The sequence below is a fragment of the Somniosus microcephalus genome, chromosome 22 (assembly GCF_052327205.1).
Source record: "Somniosus microcephalus isolate GS21.2 chromosome 22, FLI_Smic_1.0, whole genome shotgun sequence".
Lineage (NCBI taxonomy): Eukaryota > Metazoa > Chordata > Chondrichthyes > Squaliformes > Somniosidae > Somniosus > Somniosus microcephalus.
Genome location: NC_141008.1, coordinates 60,462,860 through 60,479,738, shown reverse-complemented (window position 1 = coordinate 60,479,738; position 16,879 = coordinate 60,462,860). Strand labels below are relative to the sequence as shown.

The 16,879-nt window shown below is 49.3% G+C and overlaps 1 protein-coding gene across 6 annotated transcripts in view; it reads right to left on the bottom strand.

The window, feature by feature from the left end:
* The window catches only part of rap1gap2a (RAP1 GTPase activating protein 2a), a 383,517-nt gene that overhangs the window by 187,602 nt on the left and 179,036 nt on the right, over positions 1–16,879 (bottom strand). Inside the window, exon 1 of one of the 6 annotated variants that reach the window (XM_085964885.1) lies at positions 6,893–7,589. The exons of 2 other annotated variants lie outside the window; for them this stretch is intronic. In XM_085964885.1, coding sequence (XP_085821011.1) covers positions 6,893–6,996 — 104 coding nt within the window. In that variant the 5' untranslated portion in view covers positions 6,997–7,589. Of the gene's footprint in view, positions 1–6,892; positions 7,590–16,879 lie in introns of those variants that run through there. 3 more of the 6 variants (XM_085964878.1, XM_085964879.1, XM_085964882.1) reach the window with 3 other exon arrangements.

Below are 16,879 nucleotides of genomic sequence, written 5' to 3'. Positions count from 1 at the left end.
CCTTGATTCCCTTAATATTCAAAAATCTGTCGATCTCTGTCTTGAATATACTCAATGACTGAGCCTCCCCGGCCCTCTGGGGTAGAGAATTCCAAAGATTCACCACCCTCTGAGTGAAGAAATTTCTCCTCACCTCAGTCCTAAATGGCCGACCCCTTATTCTGAGACTGTGACCCCTGGTTCTAGACTCCCCAGCCAGGGGAAACATCCTCCCTGCATCTACCTTGTCAAGCCCTGTCAGAATTTTAGTGAGCAAACAGCTAGTGCTGTACAATACTGATAATTAATGATCAAGTTAAATCAACCTCATTTACTTTAGGTTCATCCCACCTCCCATTCCACCTCCTCCCCACCCTCCTGCTCTTTTTTTTGGCTGTGTGTAATGTTTGGGGATTTATTTTGAGAAACAGCAAAAAGAATCTGGATTATCACCCCTCCCTTTACAATAATGGCACATCCCACACACAGCCACACAACGTTTACACTGAACTATTCATGAAGCGATTTGCGTGCAACCAGGACATCTGTACTATGGATTTCTTAAATTATTCGTTCATGGGATGTGGCCGTCGCTGGCAAGGCCAGCATTTATTGCCCATCTCTAATTGCCCTCGAGAAGGTGGTGGTGAGCCGCCTTCTTGAACCGCTGCAGTCCGTGTGGTGAAGGTGCTCCCACAGTGCTGTTAGGGAGGGAGTTCCAGGATTTTGACCCAGCGACGATGAAGGATCGGCCGATATATTTCCAAGTCAGGATGGTGTGTGACTTGGAGGGGAACTTGCAGGTTGTGGTGTTCCCATGCGCCTGTTGTCCTTCTAGGTGGTAGAGTTCGCAGGTTTGGGGAGTGTTGTCGAAGAAGCCTTGGCGAGTTGCTGCAGTGCATCTTGTAGATGGTACACACTGCAGCCACGGTGCGCTGGTGGTGGAGGGAGTGAATGTTTAAGGTGGTGAATGCATAAAGTTGCTGAGGTTTTTTTGACAGCGAAATAATAAAAAGGTGAGTCCTCAGCAGTGATCCCTCAAAGAAAGTAAAACATTTAGATATTTTTTACCATCCCTAAAATATGCAGCAACAGTGAGACTTTGGTTGACCCATTCATTCATAGCATCCCCCTCACTCAGGGGAGCCATTTACTTAGTGCGGTCATACTGATGGTGCTAGGTCTAGTTTGCTACATCCATACCAATCAAGAGTGAGGGAGAGGAGGAGTGAATGTGAGCTCGAAAGAGTGAATTAGCGTGATAGTATAGGAAGGAGTGAGAGAGTGCTGGTATTCCACAGGAGTGCGAATCGAATTTATTGCAACAGAATTCAGTTTACTTCCAGAGAGGTTCAAATGAGAGGAAAACCAAATTTAGGATTGATATCAGGAAGTCCTTCACACAAAGAGTGGTCAACTCTTGGAATGGGCCTCCAGGTAGGCTAACGGAAGCAAAAAATTCCAAAACAGTTGGATGCTGTGATGGAGGCTCAGCAGGTTCTTTCCCTGGATGGATGAGCTACGATTGGCTAAATGGCCATTCTCATCTGCATCTATCTTGTGAAACTTTTTCTTTTCTCGCTGATGTTAAATGTTTAAAATTTGAAGCAACTGGTATTGCAGCTTGAAGCTTTTGGAGGTACCTATTCAGCAGAATGATGGCGGAGATATCTTGTGTACAAGTCTATACAGTATTTGGTGCTTACTTTTAATACCTCTCGGTTTAGGGGGCAGGCTTCCACACCAGTGGGATCTGTACATGTTTAAAAGGGAAGTAAAACCTAGATGGAGTACTTTCCATTCCAAGTAATCCCCAAGGGTCCATGCAACAAAAAGAAACAGAGACCTGTCTCTTTCAGATTCTTTCCCTCCCAAGTTTCTCTAGTGGTAATAGTGACAGGAATTTTTGGGAGGTAATCTAAAGGCACCCAGCCCCAGGAAGATCTCTATTGACTGCAGTATATAATTGGTAGAGCTTTAACCCCCACATGGACATTGGTTTGAGCACTTTGAGTCTTTCCCTTTAAGGGTGTCGCTTAGGTGCTCTGGTAGTTTGCTGAGGTGCTGAGTGGTAGGAGGATGAGTTTGCGCTTGGACTCCTCCCTGCGCTGTTCCGACTGTTCCATCTGGATTGCAGACAAGTGCAGGCTCACAGGGAGGAAGAGGGAGGAGCAACATCAACAAGTGAGTCACTATAGGCTATTCCCATACACATAGCAGGGAACGGTAGCATAGTGGTTGACGTAAGAAAACGACTAGGCACTTGGTCTAAGCGTTAAACAAAGCTTTAATCAACTGTTTTACAACATGGAGGTCTACTTGTGTCCTTCACTAGTTCCCGTTAAGAATGCCCTGCGCAAGCTGGGCCCGTGCCCGAGTATTTATACTCTCCCTGGACAGCGCCACCCGTAGGCCGCTCAGTATTATTTCATAAGTCTTTCTTTCATGAATGACTGATTCATGTCAGTGGTTATGTTACTGGTCTAGTAATCCAAAGGCCTGGACTAATGATCCAGCGACATGAGTTCAAATCCCACCACTGCAACTGGGGAATTTAAATTCAGTTAATTAAATAAATCTAGAATAAAAAGCTAGTATCAATAATGATGACCATGAAACTTACGGATTGTGTTAAAAACCCATCTGTTTCATTAATGTCCTTTAGGGGAGGAAATCTGCCACCCTTACCTGGTCTGGCCTATATGTGCCTCCAGACCCGCAGCACATGTGGTTGACTTTTAACTGCCCTCAGAAATGGCCTAGCAGGCCAGGCCACTCAGTTGTACCAAACTGCTACATCACCACACTGACTAAAGCGGTTCAAGAAGGCGGCTCACCACCACCTTCGAGGGCAAGTAGGGATGCGCAATAAATGCTGGCCTTGCCAGCGACGCCCACATCCCATGAACGAATAAAAGAAAAACACCTCCCAGTTACAGAGTGGCAGGGGCGCTGCCCATCTACCCAGCTAGAGATAGGGAGAGGGAAGAGAAGAACTTCAACAGAGGGAAGAAATCACTATTTTTAAGCTATGAATTATTCAACGTGGCTTGCACTTATACCTGGCTTTGCAGGTGCTTGAAAGAAGTGTTAAAGCGAATCCTGGCGACAAACAGAGCCGGATTCAACACACCATCCACAATCAGCAAAGTCTTCATGTAAACAAACTGCCACCTGCTCTCTTTCAGGAGAAATGCGAGGGCGGGTGGGGAGAGGGCGTTCCTAATATTTTTAAGGGATATCCCAAGATCTCATGCTTCATTGTGCAAAGTGCACCAAAACCTTTTGACAATGTGATAAGATGCTTATACAAGTGCAACAACAACAACAACTTGTATTTATATAGCACCTTTAACGTAGTAAAACGTCCCATGGCGCTGCACAGGAGTATGGTAAGACAAAAAATTTGACACCGAGCCACATAAGGCAGGTTGGTCAAAGAGGTAGGTTTTAAGGAGCATCTTAAAGGAGGAAAGAGAGGTAGCGAGGCGGAGAGGTTTAGACAGGGAATTCCAGAGCTATCGGGAGATACATTTATGGTGAGGAACAAATCAAGACGGAATTCTTAAATCTGAGGTTGGAGTCAAAGCTCGGCTCCGACCACTTTGGGCTTGTGATCATTTCCCTTTCTTTAATTGCAGCGTTGAAATGGAAACCTGGATTCGAGCCAGATGTTCACCTAAATTCTATAAGGTGGTGGAGGAGGGATGTGGGATTCGAGCAGCAGGGATTCGGGTTGGTGCGAGATCAAAAATGGAACAAATATAACGCGCAATCAAGATAAAAATGCAAGAAAATAACAGATCGTTTACACACATTTGTCAGGCTAAACCTTTCGCACGACACAAGTGTTCAAAAACAAGACACTGTTAACAAATCGCAGGCAGACATTTGGTTATATTCGGTACGTTAACTCTAGCTCTCTCAGGCCTGTCAACGTTCTGTGAAAGCATCACGGCTGAACACCTTGTGAAAGATGTACAATCTGTTTGCCTAAAATACGTGTGTAGTATTTTAACGCAGTCAGTGACTCACTATTTTTAAATTTCATTAAAATGGCGCCTAAAGGCAGTGCCAGAGGAAGTGGTTGAAGTGGGGATTCACCCCATCTTAGATAATCTAGTAAAGCCAATTGTCCTTTCATTCACTCTTACCCACATATATAGTGCTGTCCCATGGCACACAATACACTCCCAACTGCTCTTGCATTGCTTGAGCACATAATCTAGGCTGACGCTCCAGTGCAGTGCTGAGGGAGTGCTGCACTGTCGGAGGTGCCGTCTTTCGGATGAGGCATTAAACCGAGGCCCCGTCTGCCCCCTCAGATTCAACGGCACTATTTCGAGGAAGAGCAGGGGAAGTATTCCCGGTGTCCTGGCCAATATTTATCCCTCAACCAACATCACTCTAACAGATTATCTGGTCATTTATCTCATTGTTGTATGTGGGATCTTGCTGTGCACACATTGGCTGCTGTGTTTCTCTACATTTCAACAGTGACCATACTTTTTTTTTGTAAAACACTTTGGGACATCCCAAGGTCGTGAAAGGCGCCATATAAAAGCGAGTCTTTCATTTACCCATCTATTCGTGCAGATTTTACCATCAGATCACTCACACAACTGGCCGTCACATCAAGCTAAAGCTACTTTTATCCCCCCGCCGGGTCTTCCCCAACAGCCGCTAGTTTTCCAGGGGACCATTAAACGCGTTGCCCTGGGCGACGCCAGCCCGCCTGGGTGGCTGGTGACATCACAGAGCACAATCAAGATGTCATCACGCGCGCGCTGCTATTCGCTCCGCAGCGACAATGTGGCGCGACATCGCTGGGCGTTGGCCAAAATGTCGTGGCCCGGGTTATTTATAATCAGTCTCAACTACAAGAAGACGGGGAGCACCAGTGCAACAAGAGCACGATCACAAAACCCTTGGATTAGAACTTTGGCAAAAATGGCATTGCGAAAAATTAGGTGAATGAATCCCTAAAGTGGAAATTTGCATTTATGGAGCACTTCTCAGATCCTCAGGACGTCCCAAAGTGCTTTAGAGCCAATGGATTCACTTTTTGAAGTGCAGCCACTGTTGTTTTGTAGGCAAGCGCAGCAGCCAACTTGCGCACAGCAAAGTTCCACAAAGAGCAATGAGATGAATAATTTTGATATTTTTTGCTGGTGTTGGTTGAAAGGTAACTGTTAGTCAGGATCTTTTGCGTTCACCTGAGCAGGAAGGTGGGTGCTCAGTTTAACGCCCTAACCCAAAAAAACAGCACCTCCAACAATGTAGCACTGATGTGTCAGCCTGGATTATGTACTCAACTCCCCCGGAATGACATCCTGGCACAGAGGGGAGAGCGCTACCTCTCAGCCAAGGCTGATATTGTATTAGATTTGAATTCTCACAGCAATGAAGGTCGATCCTCTTTTGTACATCTTTCTGCGGCTTCAGAGTCTCACATCTGTACCAGCAGGGACTGAGACTCCGACAGACACCGCCACGTAACAGGACTCGCTCAACGCCACGTGAGTTAATGAGGACGGCCTGGAGCCATTCCTGCTGGAGAGGCAGTGAGAGAAGACCATACTGGTTTTAGGCAGTGCTTTGGAGGTGGCTCCTGATGGTTCACCACCTATAAGAAGAGCTTTAGGGATGTACCTGGGGCATCCAAACAGATTTTAGGAGGCCTTTTCTCTCCGCCGCCGGCCGGCCACTGTCCCTTTAAAGCAAACTCCTCCATTGCAAAATCCTGGACGTCACTCCAGGTGGCAACTGGTAGTCAAACAACTTAAAAATAGCGCTACAGGGAAAGAAAGCCGTCGGCTTAAAGATAAGCCTTTCAAAATGCAGTGTCCTTTGAATGGATTGGGTGGGGGGATGTGAGTCATGCGATCCCTAGACTATTTTGGCCAGACACAAACTCCCTCCGCCCACCATCCCCGCCCCTATCTCCAGCTTAAAATCTCTCTCTTTCTCGCCCTCCTGCCTCAGTGCACAACCTATGTGTTAGGAGAGCATCTCTATTATGAATGGATTGTATGGGAAGTTACTGTCGCTCAGGCTTTGACAGGCTGCCAGTGGTGACACACACTTCTCAAGTGTTATCTGGTGCACCTTCCTTACAACCACGGATAAAATAATCAGTTAAATGTTATCGAGTTTGCTAATTTATTCTAAGCAGCTGAAGAATTGAGAAAAGCCATCTGGCTCCATACATCTCCGAAGTTCCACTATAACACAGCTGAGTATTATAAATACACCAAACTTCTTTTCAATTTGACAGACCGTGCCTATATTCCAAGGAGGCACTGTTTAGTACATTCTTCTATTGGCGGACGCAGTGAGATCCTCGAGCCGGAGATGCTTATGATACCATGTGCCTATGTTAAAGGCGCTATAAATGCAAGTTGTTATTGCGAGTTCTGTCTCCATATTGGAATGCTTTAATACAACATTAATACTGTTGCATGTCACTAAAAGGTATGCAGCCATGTTAAAGTGACACTGCCTTCATGAAAGAGAGTCTAGCAAACTTCTTGCCCCCACCCCCCTCGCCATTTGTTTACAAACGCAAATCTTGTCGAAACTCATCATCGCCCGACTTGCGGTTGTCACGGTGATGACCGTGACCTATGTCTCCTCTAACAAATCACTGCTTTTCCAGGAAGACAGTACCCCTTTAAATATTAATGTTAAATAAATTTCAAGCTTGAGTTCATAGGTCCCAACCAATGATCGAATGGTATCGTTAAAGGCACAATCTTATGCTTGCAACGCACTTGTATGCTGCAGTCTGCATGGACAGTGTCATTTTAATAAGTTTCCCCTTAACTACGACTGACTGGATGCAATCTTATCACAGGCATTTAAGCAGTTAAGGAATCGGTAAGACAGGGCTCCGATGAAAAGCACATTTTACCTTCTGTCCTTTTCCTTTCGTGATCTGTGCAATAACCCTATCAGTACCACGGCTGCTCGAAGGCCTGCCTTTTTCGAGGGCACTCTTTCGCTCTTCTCCGCCATGTCTCGTCGGCGCGCTGATCCCTCCGCAGCTTCTACCCGGTGCTTCCAGCTCGCAGCACAGGACCCCGCATGTAAACAGGTCTCCGCTCCGGCCCCGGCAGCTCCCTGCCCGTCCTGACTCCTCTGCTCGTCAGGTGATTCTTATTTTTTTTTCTCTCTCTCTTTCTCTTCTCCACCTCAAGTGACCTTCAAGTCACCTGGCTGGCTAACCCGGCGACTGCAGCTGCCTCTCTTGTGGTTCCTGGGACCGGGAGCTCACAGAAGGCTGGCAATCCGAAGTCAATGATGTGATTTGTTCCCCTCCTTTTCTCTTCTTCGCTAGATTGTAATATGTCAGCAGTCTCACGCAATCTCTGGCTAATGCTGTCAGCTGCAAAGTCCCTCAGCTCCTTAAAACACATTTGCTCACACAGGTGAAGTTCGTCCCGAGCAGACTGCCTACCTTTCTCCTTCCCCCCCCACCCCCTCATACAAGTTGTTAGCCTTTAAGGATTTAAATACATCGACTGCTTCATAGCTCCCATACTCGTCCAACTGCTCAGTTTGCCAAGCCACCATACCTTGTCTCATATGCACTTTCCGCCTGAGTGTTGCCACGGTGACATGACAACTGAGGAGGCTCCGCCCTCCTGTGTATCCATTCCCACCCAGGGCTGTTCGTTGCTCTGTCTGGTTCGTTAATGATATGGTCAGAAGGTAAAGGTGGTTCTTTTTTTTCCCCCCGTTAACCCTTTCGAGGCAAAAGGGTTGTGAAAATCTGGAACTCTCTCCCCCACAAAGCTGTTGAGGCTGGGGGCAGAGGGGCGGGGGTGGGGTGGGGGGGCGGGGGGGAGGTCAATTGAAAATTTCGAAAGCCGAGATTGCTAGACTTTTGTTAGGCAAGGGTGTTAAGGGTTACGGAACCAAGGTGGGTAGATGGCGTTAAGATGCAGATTAGCCACAATCTAATTGAATGGTGGACCAGGCTGGAGGGGCTGAACCGCCTACTCCTGTTCCTATGAGGCTGACCGTCAGTAATTACAGGCTGATGAATTACAACAGCTGATTCCTAAGTGGATAGCTCCCGGGGGGGGGGCAAATTGGGGCTCCATAGCCTCCGATTTCCTTTGTTTGGAAGGTGCAATCAGGGAATTAAAGATGGGGGTGGGCTCCTGCTCCTGATCACTACCCAGTCATTCCCTGCCCAACAGTGCAGATCTACCTTTATGGAGAGGTGGAGCGATGAGAGGATCAAGCCTCACTGTGATAACTCCCCAAGGTCGAATAGCTTGCTAACGTTCACTGGCCAGATCTGCACGTGGAAAATGGTCACTAGCAGAATGAACCAGAAGGCAGCCAGTGCCCAGAGAACTGTAGCCCAGTATAAGTCACCTTCAGAAGAGGAACATGCGTGGGGGAGGTTGGGGTTGGGGGGGGGGGGTTTGGGGAAGGGGGGAGGGGAGAAGGAGGGGGAGAGGGAGGAGGGGGGAGGAGGGAGGGGAGGAGGGGGAGGGGAGAGGGAGGAGGGAGGGGGAAGGGGAGGAGGAGGGAGAGCGGAGAGGGGAGGGGGTGGGGAGGGAGGGGAGGAGGGGGGAGAGCGGAGAGGGGAGGGAGGGGGGAGGGGAGGACGGAGGGGGGGAGGTAGGAGGGGAGGGGGATGAGGGGAGGGGAGCAGGGGGAGGGGAGAGGGGGAGGGAGGAGGGGGAGGGAGGAGGGGTGGGAGGAGGGGTGGGAGGAGGGGGGGGAGGAGGGGTGGGGAGGAGGGGTGGGGAGGAGGGGGAGGGAAGGGAGGAGGGGTGGGGGGAGGGGGAGAGGGAGGGGAGAGGGAGGAGGGGAGAGGGAGGGGGGAGAGGGAGGGGGGAGAGGGAGGGGGAGGGGGAGGGAGGGGAGCAGGGGGTTAGGAGAGGGGGGGAGGGGGAGAGGGGAGAGGGAGGAGGGGGTGTGGAGAAGGGGTTTAGGGGGGTTAGGGGGGAGGGGAGCAGGGGGTTAGGGGGGAGGGTTGGGGGGGAGGGGGTTAGGGTTAGGGTGGGAGGGGGAGGGGAGCAGGGGTTTGGGTTAGGGGGAGGGGAGCAGGGGGTGGGGGGGAGGGGTTTAGGGGGGAGGGTTAGGGGGAGGGGAGCAGGGGGTTGGGGGGAGGGGAGCAGGGGGTTGGGGGAGGGGTTAGGGTGGGAGGGGGAGGGGAGCAGGGGTTTGGGTTAGTGGGAGGGGAGCAGGGGGTTAGGGGGGGTTGAATTAACCATCTAGTGTGGGAATGGAGTGGCCACAGCCCACAACTATACAAGGCCAGCAGGCATAACAACATTGAATGGGAGATGTTGACAGAAAAGCATGACCAGAAATCGTGGTGTCAGCAAGGAAAGTTTGTGGACAGAAGTGTAACCTCTCCACAGGATTTAGCTAGTTCAATAGAAAAAGAGCCAGACTGTCAAAACTACTTTTTGTGATAGATCCCCTTGTCGAGTTTTTTTCTTAAAAAGTCATAAATCTAAAGCTTGCACACAAGAGCCAGGGGGACCTTTCTAAATCTAACATCTGGCTGAACACGATCAAATCCTCACACCCAAACTAACAGGAACAAATTTGCAAAAACAAGCTTGAGCAGCTTTGCTGGGTAACGCTGCTGAGGGTTACTTTTCGTGATATTAAGTCTAGAAGAGGAGAAGTTGCTTCTGTAGATGGCCTGAGAGAGCAATGCCTGCGTGAGACTCACAAGTGCATTGATTTTAAAGAAACTGTCACACTCCAAACGTGCTCAAAGACAAGGCTATCTGAATAAAGTTAAACCAGGATGTCCTGGTCAAACCGGAATGTCTGGTGGGTGTAGTTTTCCTGTGAAGATCATGGGGGAGAAATTCATTATTGTCCCGTTTGGGGGCGGTAACTTATGAAAGCTGGGAAACATAGCGCCAGGCGCTAATGATTTCACAAAATTGGGTTTAGCGCTCCAGGAAGGAAGTGGAACGCTCACTCCGCTCCCGTCCTGGAGCGCTAAAGGACGCAGGCGGGGCGGTAGCGGTGCAGCGCTGCACAATGTCCCTGACAGCGGCCGCGATCCGGCCCAATCAGCCACGTGCACTCCAGCAGAGTGCCGGGCTGATCGGTCGCGGCCCAGGAGAATTGAAAAAAATTGCAAAAAAAGTCAGGAATTTTGCTACTTACCGCGGCAACCTCCCCTTTAATTTCCGCCCCCCCCCCCGAAGCGCCTGAGCAACGCCTCCTGCAGCCGTCGGTGTTTTTGCCCGGCGATGCTGCAGGGGGGGCGGAATCAAAGTTCGGGTCCGGGGCACTACCGGGGCGATGCGCACGACAATGACGTCACGATCTCCAGGCGCAGGAGATCGTGGCGCAATGTTTTACCTCCGCCTCAAACCTCCCGGCCAAGTTAGCGGGAGGCGATTAACTTGCTGCGCCCGGGCGGTAAGACGTTAGTGCCCCCCCGCCTAGGGGCACAAACCCACCAAATTTCTCCCCCTAGGCCTTCCAACCTCAGCAAAGTTTTGAGATGGAAAACGAAGCCAAGTGTAGAAAGTATCTGGTGTAGCCAAATCTGACAGGGATTAAGGCAGCGCTTTAAGCAAAACATTTCCGGTCAAACTGACTTCAGACACAATCCAAAACCTATCTGGAACGCCGAGAGGCATCCTGTTTCTTCTCTCTTTTGGGATAAAACAAGGCACTGCAGAATGCACGACTGAAGCCCGCCCTCACTGCCAAGTCTTGTACCACCTTCCTAAACCTTTATGTGCCGATTAGTGAATCAACCCTTTGTGTCCCACCTCTGTAATGTCGCAACTGGGACAACAACAACAGCTTGCATTTATATAGAGTCTTTAACATAGTTAACTATCCCAAGGCGCTTCAGAGGAGTGTTTTTCTGACATAATCTGTTTTCTCAATCTCAGTGGAGCTCTGTCCTTATCTGGTTGGGTGTTTGATAAGGGGAATGGAGGAGGGGAGGGGACAGAAGAACCTGTGCACGGCCCTGTGTAGGTGTTAGCCTTGGCTCAGTGGTAGCACTCTTGCCTGAGCCAGAAGGTTTGTGAGTTCAAGCCCCACTTGGGAGACCTCAGCACATAATCTAGGCTGATTCTTCGGTGCAGTACTGAGGGAGTGCTACACTGTCAGAAGTGCCATCTTTCGAAGAAAACTGAGGCCCCCGACTGCCCTCTCAGGTGGATGGAAAAGATCCCATGACAATATATCAAAGAGGAGCAGGGGAGTTCTTCTGCTATCCTGGACATCATCACTAAAACCGATTATCTGCTCATTTATCTCATTGACATTTGTGGGACCATGCTGTGTGCAAATTGACTGACAACTCTCCCTAAATTACAACAGTGAGTGCACTTCAAAAGTACTTCATTGGTTGTGAAGCCCTTTAGCACAACCTGAGGTCATGAAAGGCAAGTCCTTTCCTTCTTTCTTTACCAGCACCAGAGGAACTGAAGCTTGCCACAAACCCTCCAATGAGACGTTGACGTAAGTGTATTAAAAAATGCGGGTGATGCTCATCGGTACACCACATTTCAGTTCTTTTTATGTCACACATTATTCCTTCACCCTCTGCCTAGCATTGCCAAGTCCAAATCAGGACAGGGTGTAAAATAGGGACGTTGGTGGAGCTGGCAGTTCAGTCATGGTTTTCAGTTCTGAGCCTTATTTTTCCGAGTACAGAGTGGTGGAGAGGAGCCCCAGCCTGGTGCCAGTGTAGAAGAGAGATTTGTGGGAGTGCCGCCCTTGATTATCTGATTTGCACAGACAGGCTCCTCACTACCAATATTTTTATTTTTATTTGTTTATGGGATGTGGGCGTCGCTGGCAAGGCCAGCATTTATTGCCCATCCTTAATTGCCCTCGAGGTGGTGGTGGTGAGCCGCCTTCTTGAACCGCTGCAGTCCGTGTGGTGAAGGAGCTCCCACAGTGCTGTTAGGGAGGGAGTTCCAGGATTTTGACCCAGTGACGATGAAGGATCAGTGATATACTTCTAAGTCAGGATGGTGTGTGACTTGGAGGTGGTGGTGTTCCCATGCACCTGCTGCCCTTGTCCTTCTAGGTGGAAGAGGTCGCGGGTTTGGGAGGTGTTGCCGAAGAAGCCTTGGCGAGTTGCTGCAGTGCATCTTCTAGATGGTACACACTGCAGCCACGGTGCACCGGTGGTGGAGGGAGTGAATGTTTAAGGTGGTGGATGGGGTGCCAATCAAGCGGGCTGCTTTGTCCTGGATGGTGTCGAGCTTCTTGAGTGTTGTTGGAGCTGCACTCATCCAGGCAAGTGGAGAGTATTCCATCACACTCCTTACTTGTGCCTTGTAGATGGTGGAAAGGCTTTGGGGAGTCAGGAGATGAGACACTCGCTGCAGAATACCTAGCCTCTGACCTGCTCTTGTTGCCACAGTATTTGTGTGGCTGGTCCAGTTAACTTTCTGGTCAATAGTGACCCCCCAGGATGTTGATAGTGGGAGATTCGGCGATGGCAATGCTGTTGAATGTCATGGGGCAGTGGTTCGACTCTCGCTTGTTGGAGATAGTCATTGCCTGGCACTTGTATGGCGCGAATGTTACCTGCCAGTTATCAGCCCAAGCTTGAACGTCGTCCAGGTCTTGTTGCATGCGGGCATTGACTGCTTCATTATCTGAGGAGTTGTGAATGGCGCTGAACACTGTGCAGTCTTCAGCGAACATCCCATTTCTGATCTTATGTTGGAGGGAAGGTCATTGATGAAGCAGCTGAAGATTGTTTGGCCTAGGACACTGCCCTGAGGAATTCCTGCAGTGATGTCCTGGGGCTGTGATGATTGACCTTCAACCACCACAACCATCTTCCTTTGTGCTAGGTATGACTCCAACCAGTGGAGAGTTTTCCCCCAATTCCCATTGACTTCAGTTTTACTAGGGCTCCTTGATGGCACACTCGGTCAAATGTTGCCTTGATGTCAAGGGCAGTCACTCTCACCTCACCTCTGGAATTCAGCTCCTTTGTCCATGTTTGGACCAAGGCTGTAATGAGGTCGGGAGCTGAGTGGTCCTGGCGGAACCCAAACTGGGCAACAAGTGAGCAGGTTATTGGTGAGTAAGTGCCGCGTGATAGCACTGTGATGACACCTTCCATCACTTTGCTGATGATTGAGAGTAGACTGATGGGGCGGTAATTGGCCGGATTGTAAGATTACTCCTTTAATTAACTTTGCTGCTGATGAAAGTTAATTGAGAACCTTAATAACTGAAGCCTTTTCTTCATGAAATAAGAGGTAGCTAGGACTTTTGGGCCCCACTTTATATTTTATATATTTGCAGTGGACCCAGTAAAGAGTGGACTTCTGGTGACTCGGACTTGCCATTTTTGTAGCCTCTGACCAGCAGGTGCAGAACCAGTCCTTTGTTGTCTCACGCTTTTATTTTGCCTTCTGTCCTGCCTTGTAGAGGTAGATGGCCCATTACTCCAGGGATGTCCAATTTCTTTCGTTGTGGGCTATATAGGTGTATACCATGGAGCCTTGGGGTGGGTGTTGGGTGGAGGTGGCGCGGGGGGAACATTATATCTGCTTAAATCCATATTCCCATTAGTTTGCAGGTATCTCGAGTTGCTGATACTATCATAGCTTGGTGTTCTGATTTAGGACTTATGCATCAATGAGGCAACAGTGCTAAGAAAAGCCTTTGTGAAAGCACCAATTCTGCAAAATTGGAAGAGGACAAACCAGCAAATTGAAATAGAAAGGAGTTGCCTGGGCTTCGAGGGCTGGGATGCACGTGTGGCCCTAGGGTCACAGGCTGGACATCTCTCCTCAGTGATCCATCAATAGCCATTAGGATAGTGTGGGAAATGGAAACGCCACTGACGTAATAAAACTCACTACGCACTTGGTTTGAGTATAAAGCAAGGCTTTAATCAACTTGTTTCAGAACATGGAGGTCTAGTTGTACTTCACTAGCTCCTTGTCTTACAAAATGTCCCTGGAAAGCTGGGGCCCACGTCCGAGTATTTATACTCCTTGGACGGCGCCACCAGCTGGCCGTCCAGCATTATTTCATAAGTAGTTTCTTGATGATGAGATTTATAACAGCCATATTGGTGTCAACACTCTTCTTGGGTTAGGATTCAAGGACAGGGTTGAGTGGAGTATGGCTTGACCCTACATCTCGCCCAGGCTACTCCTGATTTGGGAGTGCTTGGTACTGACTCCAATGAGCCAGAAGTGGGACAAAATGTTCTCTTCCACCACCCCCCTCATTGAGCCGCTAAAAAAATGTTTTAAAAAGGAGAAAAAGCTGTGTTGCTAAAGCAGTTTGAGGTTGAAAGGCCGGGCTTCTTTATCCCTTTTAATTCTGGTTTTGGCAGCAACATCGTTCCACCTGCCGCAATTTAAAGCAGCACAGTTGGGTCTACCAGACGCTCCCACCTGAGGCTGATCTGATTAACACCACAACCAAGCAGAAGGTTGCGAGGATATTGTTACAGGCCTTCTCCAGTGTTGTTTAATCAAAATTCATAACAATTTCTGACATATTAAATGGCGTCAAACCTGATGCTTCTTATTAAACTGCTGGTGTTTTGATAGCACGCGCACACACACAAAAAAAAATATTAATATAACAATTGCCGTATAGACTGCTGATTTCCCAATAAACTGCTTGGCTCTGACGTCACCTCAGTTCAGCCCGAGCTGCGAAGAACCATTTAACTTGCATCTCTTTGACGTAAATTTTTTTTTTTTTAAAGTTCACTGTTGACTTTTGGTATATTTCACAATGACTTAACAATGGTTCAACAAAATGGATCGATAGGAAAACATTGAAACGTAGAACAGCCTGTGCTATTACTGAACAAACCAATGAAGGCACAAAATGCATTAAAAACAAGTGATAAAAAAAAGATATTTCTTCAGCTCTTCAAACAAGAGACTGTTCCTGTAAAAGATGCTGCCTAGACCGTAGCAATCAGCTCCTTTTAAAGCGGCTGAATGCAATTTTCCACTAAATGACTTTCATAATCCCACCTCCCCCCCATATTGACATCCTCTTTTATTATTTTATCAGTGAATCTCCTGTGTCTTTGATCAGAGTTAGTCAGGAGGAAATTGTTTTGTTTTTTAGCTATGTTTGTTGTCTGAAGGTTGGGAGAGGTGAAAACAAACACTGCTAAAAGACATTGGCCTAGAAATTGAGTTTGCGCTGCGCCAGGGCTTTAGCGCCGGAAGTTAGCCCAAACGGCTGCCGGCGCTACTGAAAGGTTTTAGCGCCTGAAAACTGGCGCAACGCGCCGCATTGCGGCGCTATTCCGGCGCTGCGGCGCCCGCTGCGGTGCGGCAGGCTCGGGAAGTGCAGGCCTCCTCCTTCCGTTAAGGAGGAGCTGCCTGCACCCGGCCGCGGCCCGCGCAAATCTCTTCAAAAATGAGCCCGGCACCTCGGACAAGTGCCGGGCTTGCATCTGTTCCGGGGGGGGGGGGGGGGAGGGGGGGGGAGAAGTCCGGGGAGGGAGCTGCGGGCAGGCGGCCGGCGGGAAAGCGGCCGGCCGCCGCGCCTCCTTAAAGCGCCGGCGCAGACTCCGGCAACACTCGTTTGCCGGAGTCTTAGTTGCGGCTGCCACTGGCGAGGCGGCCGCAACTGAATTTCGGCTTGGGGCCGGGTTACCACGGCAACCGGGACGCTGCGCACACCGATGACGTCATCGGTGCCGGCGCAGCGCTACCGGTCTACCGCCGCGGAAGGGCCCCAGGCAATTTAGGAACCGGCGCCAATTGCAGCGCTAGGCCCTCTAGCGCCGCAAAATCGGTGCTAAGGGCACTGAATTTCTAGGCCACTACCTCTGAACCAAGTAATAACAGCAGGATTTACTGTTACAGCATTAGTCATTAATATCAATGGCCTGGGGGCGTGACAGTGGTACCCACTGATTTTACTGGACCGGGGGGGGCGTGTCAGTGTTACCAATGTTCCCCCTAAGGTGAGCAGCTGCGCACCATTTGGGAGGTCCCGCACAGGCCGCTCACCAGTTGCCACCACTGGAAGAGGTACCGCGCATACACGGCCACACAGCAAACTTAAAGGGGTCGCACACCAAAAAAAAATTAGCGGGAACATTGAGTGTTAGCCACTGATTTCATTGGACTGGGGCGTGACATTGATTTCTCAAGATAAGGGGTCGGCCATTTAGGATTGAGATGAGGAGAAATTTCTTTACTCAGAGGGTTTGAATCTTTGGAGTTCTCTACCCTAGAGGGCTGTGGATGCTCAGTCGATGAATATATTCAAGACAGAGATCGATAGATTTTTGGGCACTAAGGAAATCAAGGGATATGGGGGATCGGGCGGTAAAGTGGAGTTGAGGTCGATGATCAGCCATGATCTCATTGAATGGCGGAGCAGGCTCGAGGGGCCGTATGGCCGACTCCTGCTCCTATTTCCTGTGTTCTTGTGTGAAAGTGTTACCCACTGATTTCAATGGACTGGGGCATGTCAATAATGCGCTCCGATGTGAATACAGCCCATTCCTTTCAGCAGCAAGGGACATTTACAACAAAAACCTCGGGTGGATTCATTCAATCGGGAGTAATGTTCTTAATGGAATTTCGATTAGCAGGCAGGAGCAGGACTGCTGGTTGACCTCCTCCCGGGCTTTGGGTGACTGAAATCAACTTCAGTCCCAAATCGCCAACTCAGCTCAGTCCAGGAATGACCTGCGAGGCCTTCCTGCTCTATACCACACATAGAAACATAGAAGATAGGAGCAGGAGTAGGCCATTCAGCGCCTCGAGCCTGCTCCACCATTCAATGAGATCATGGCTGATCATCCAAATTCAGTACCCTGTCCCTGCCTTCTCCCCATACCCCTTGATCCCTTTAGCCTTAAGAAATATATCTAACTCCTTCTTGAATATATTTAATGATTGGCCTCAACTGCCTTCTG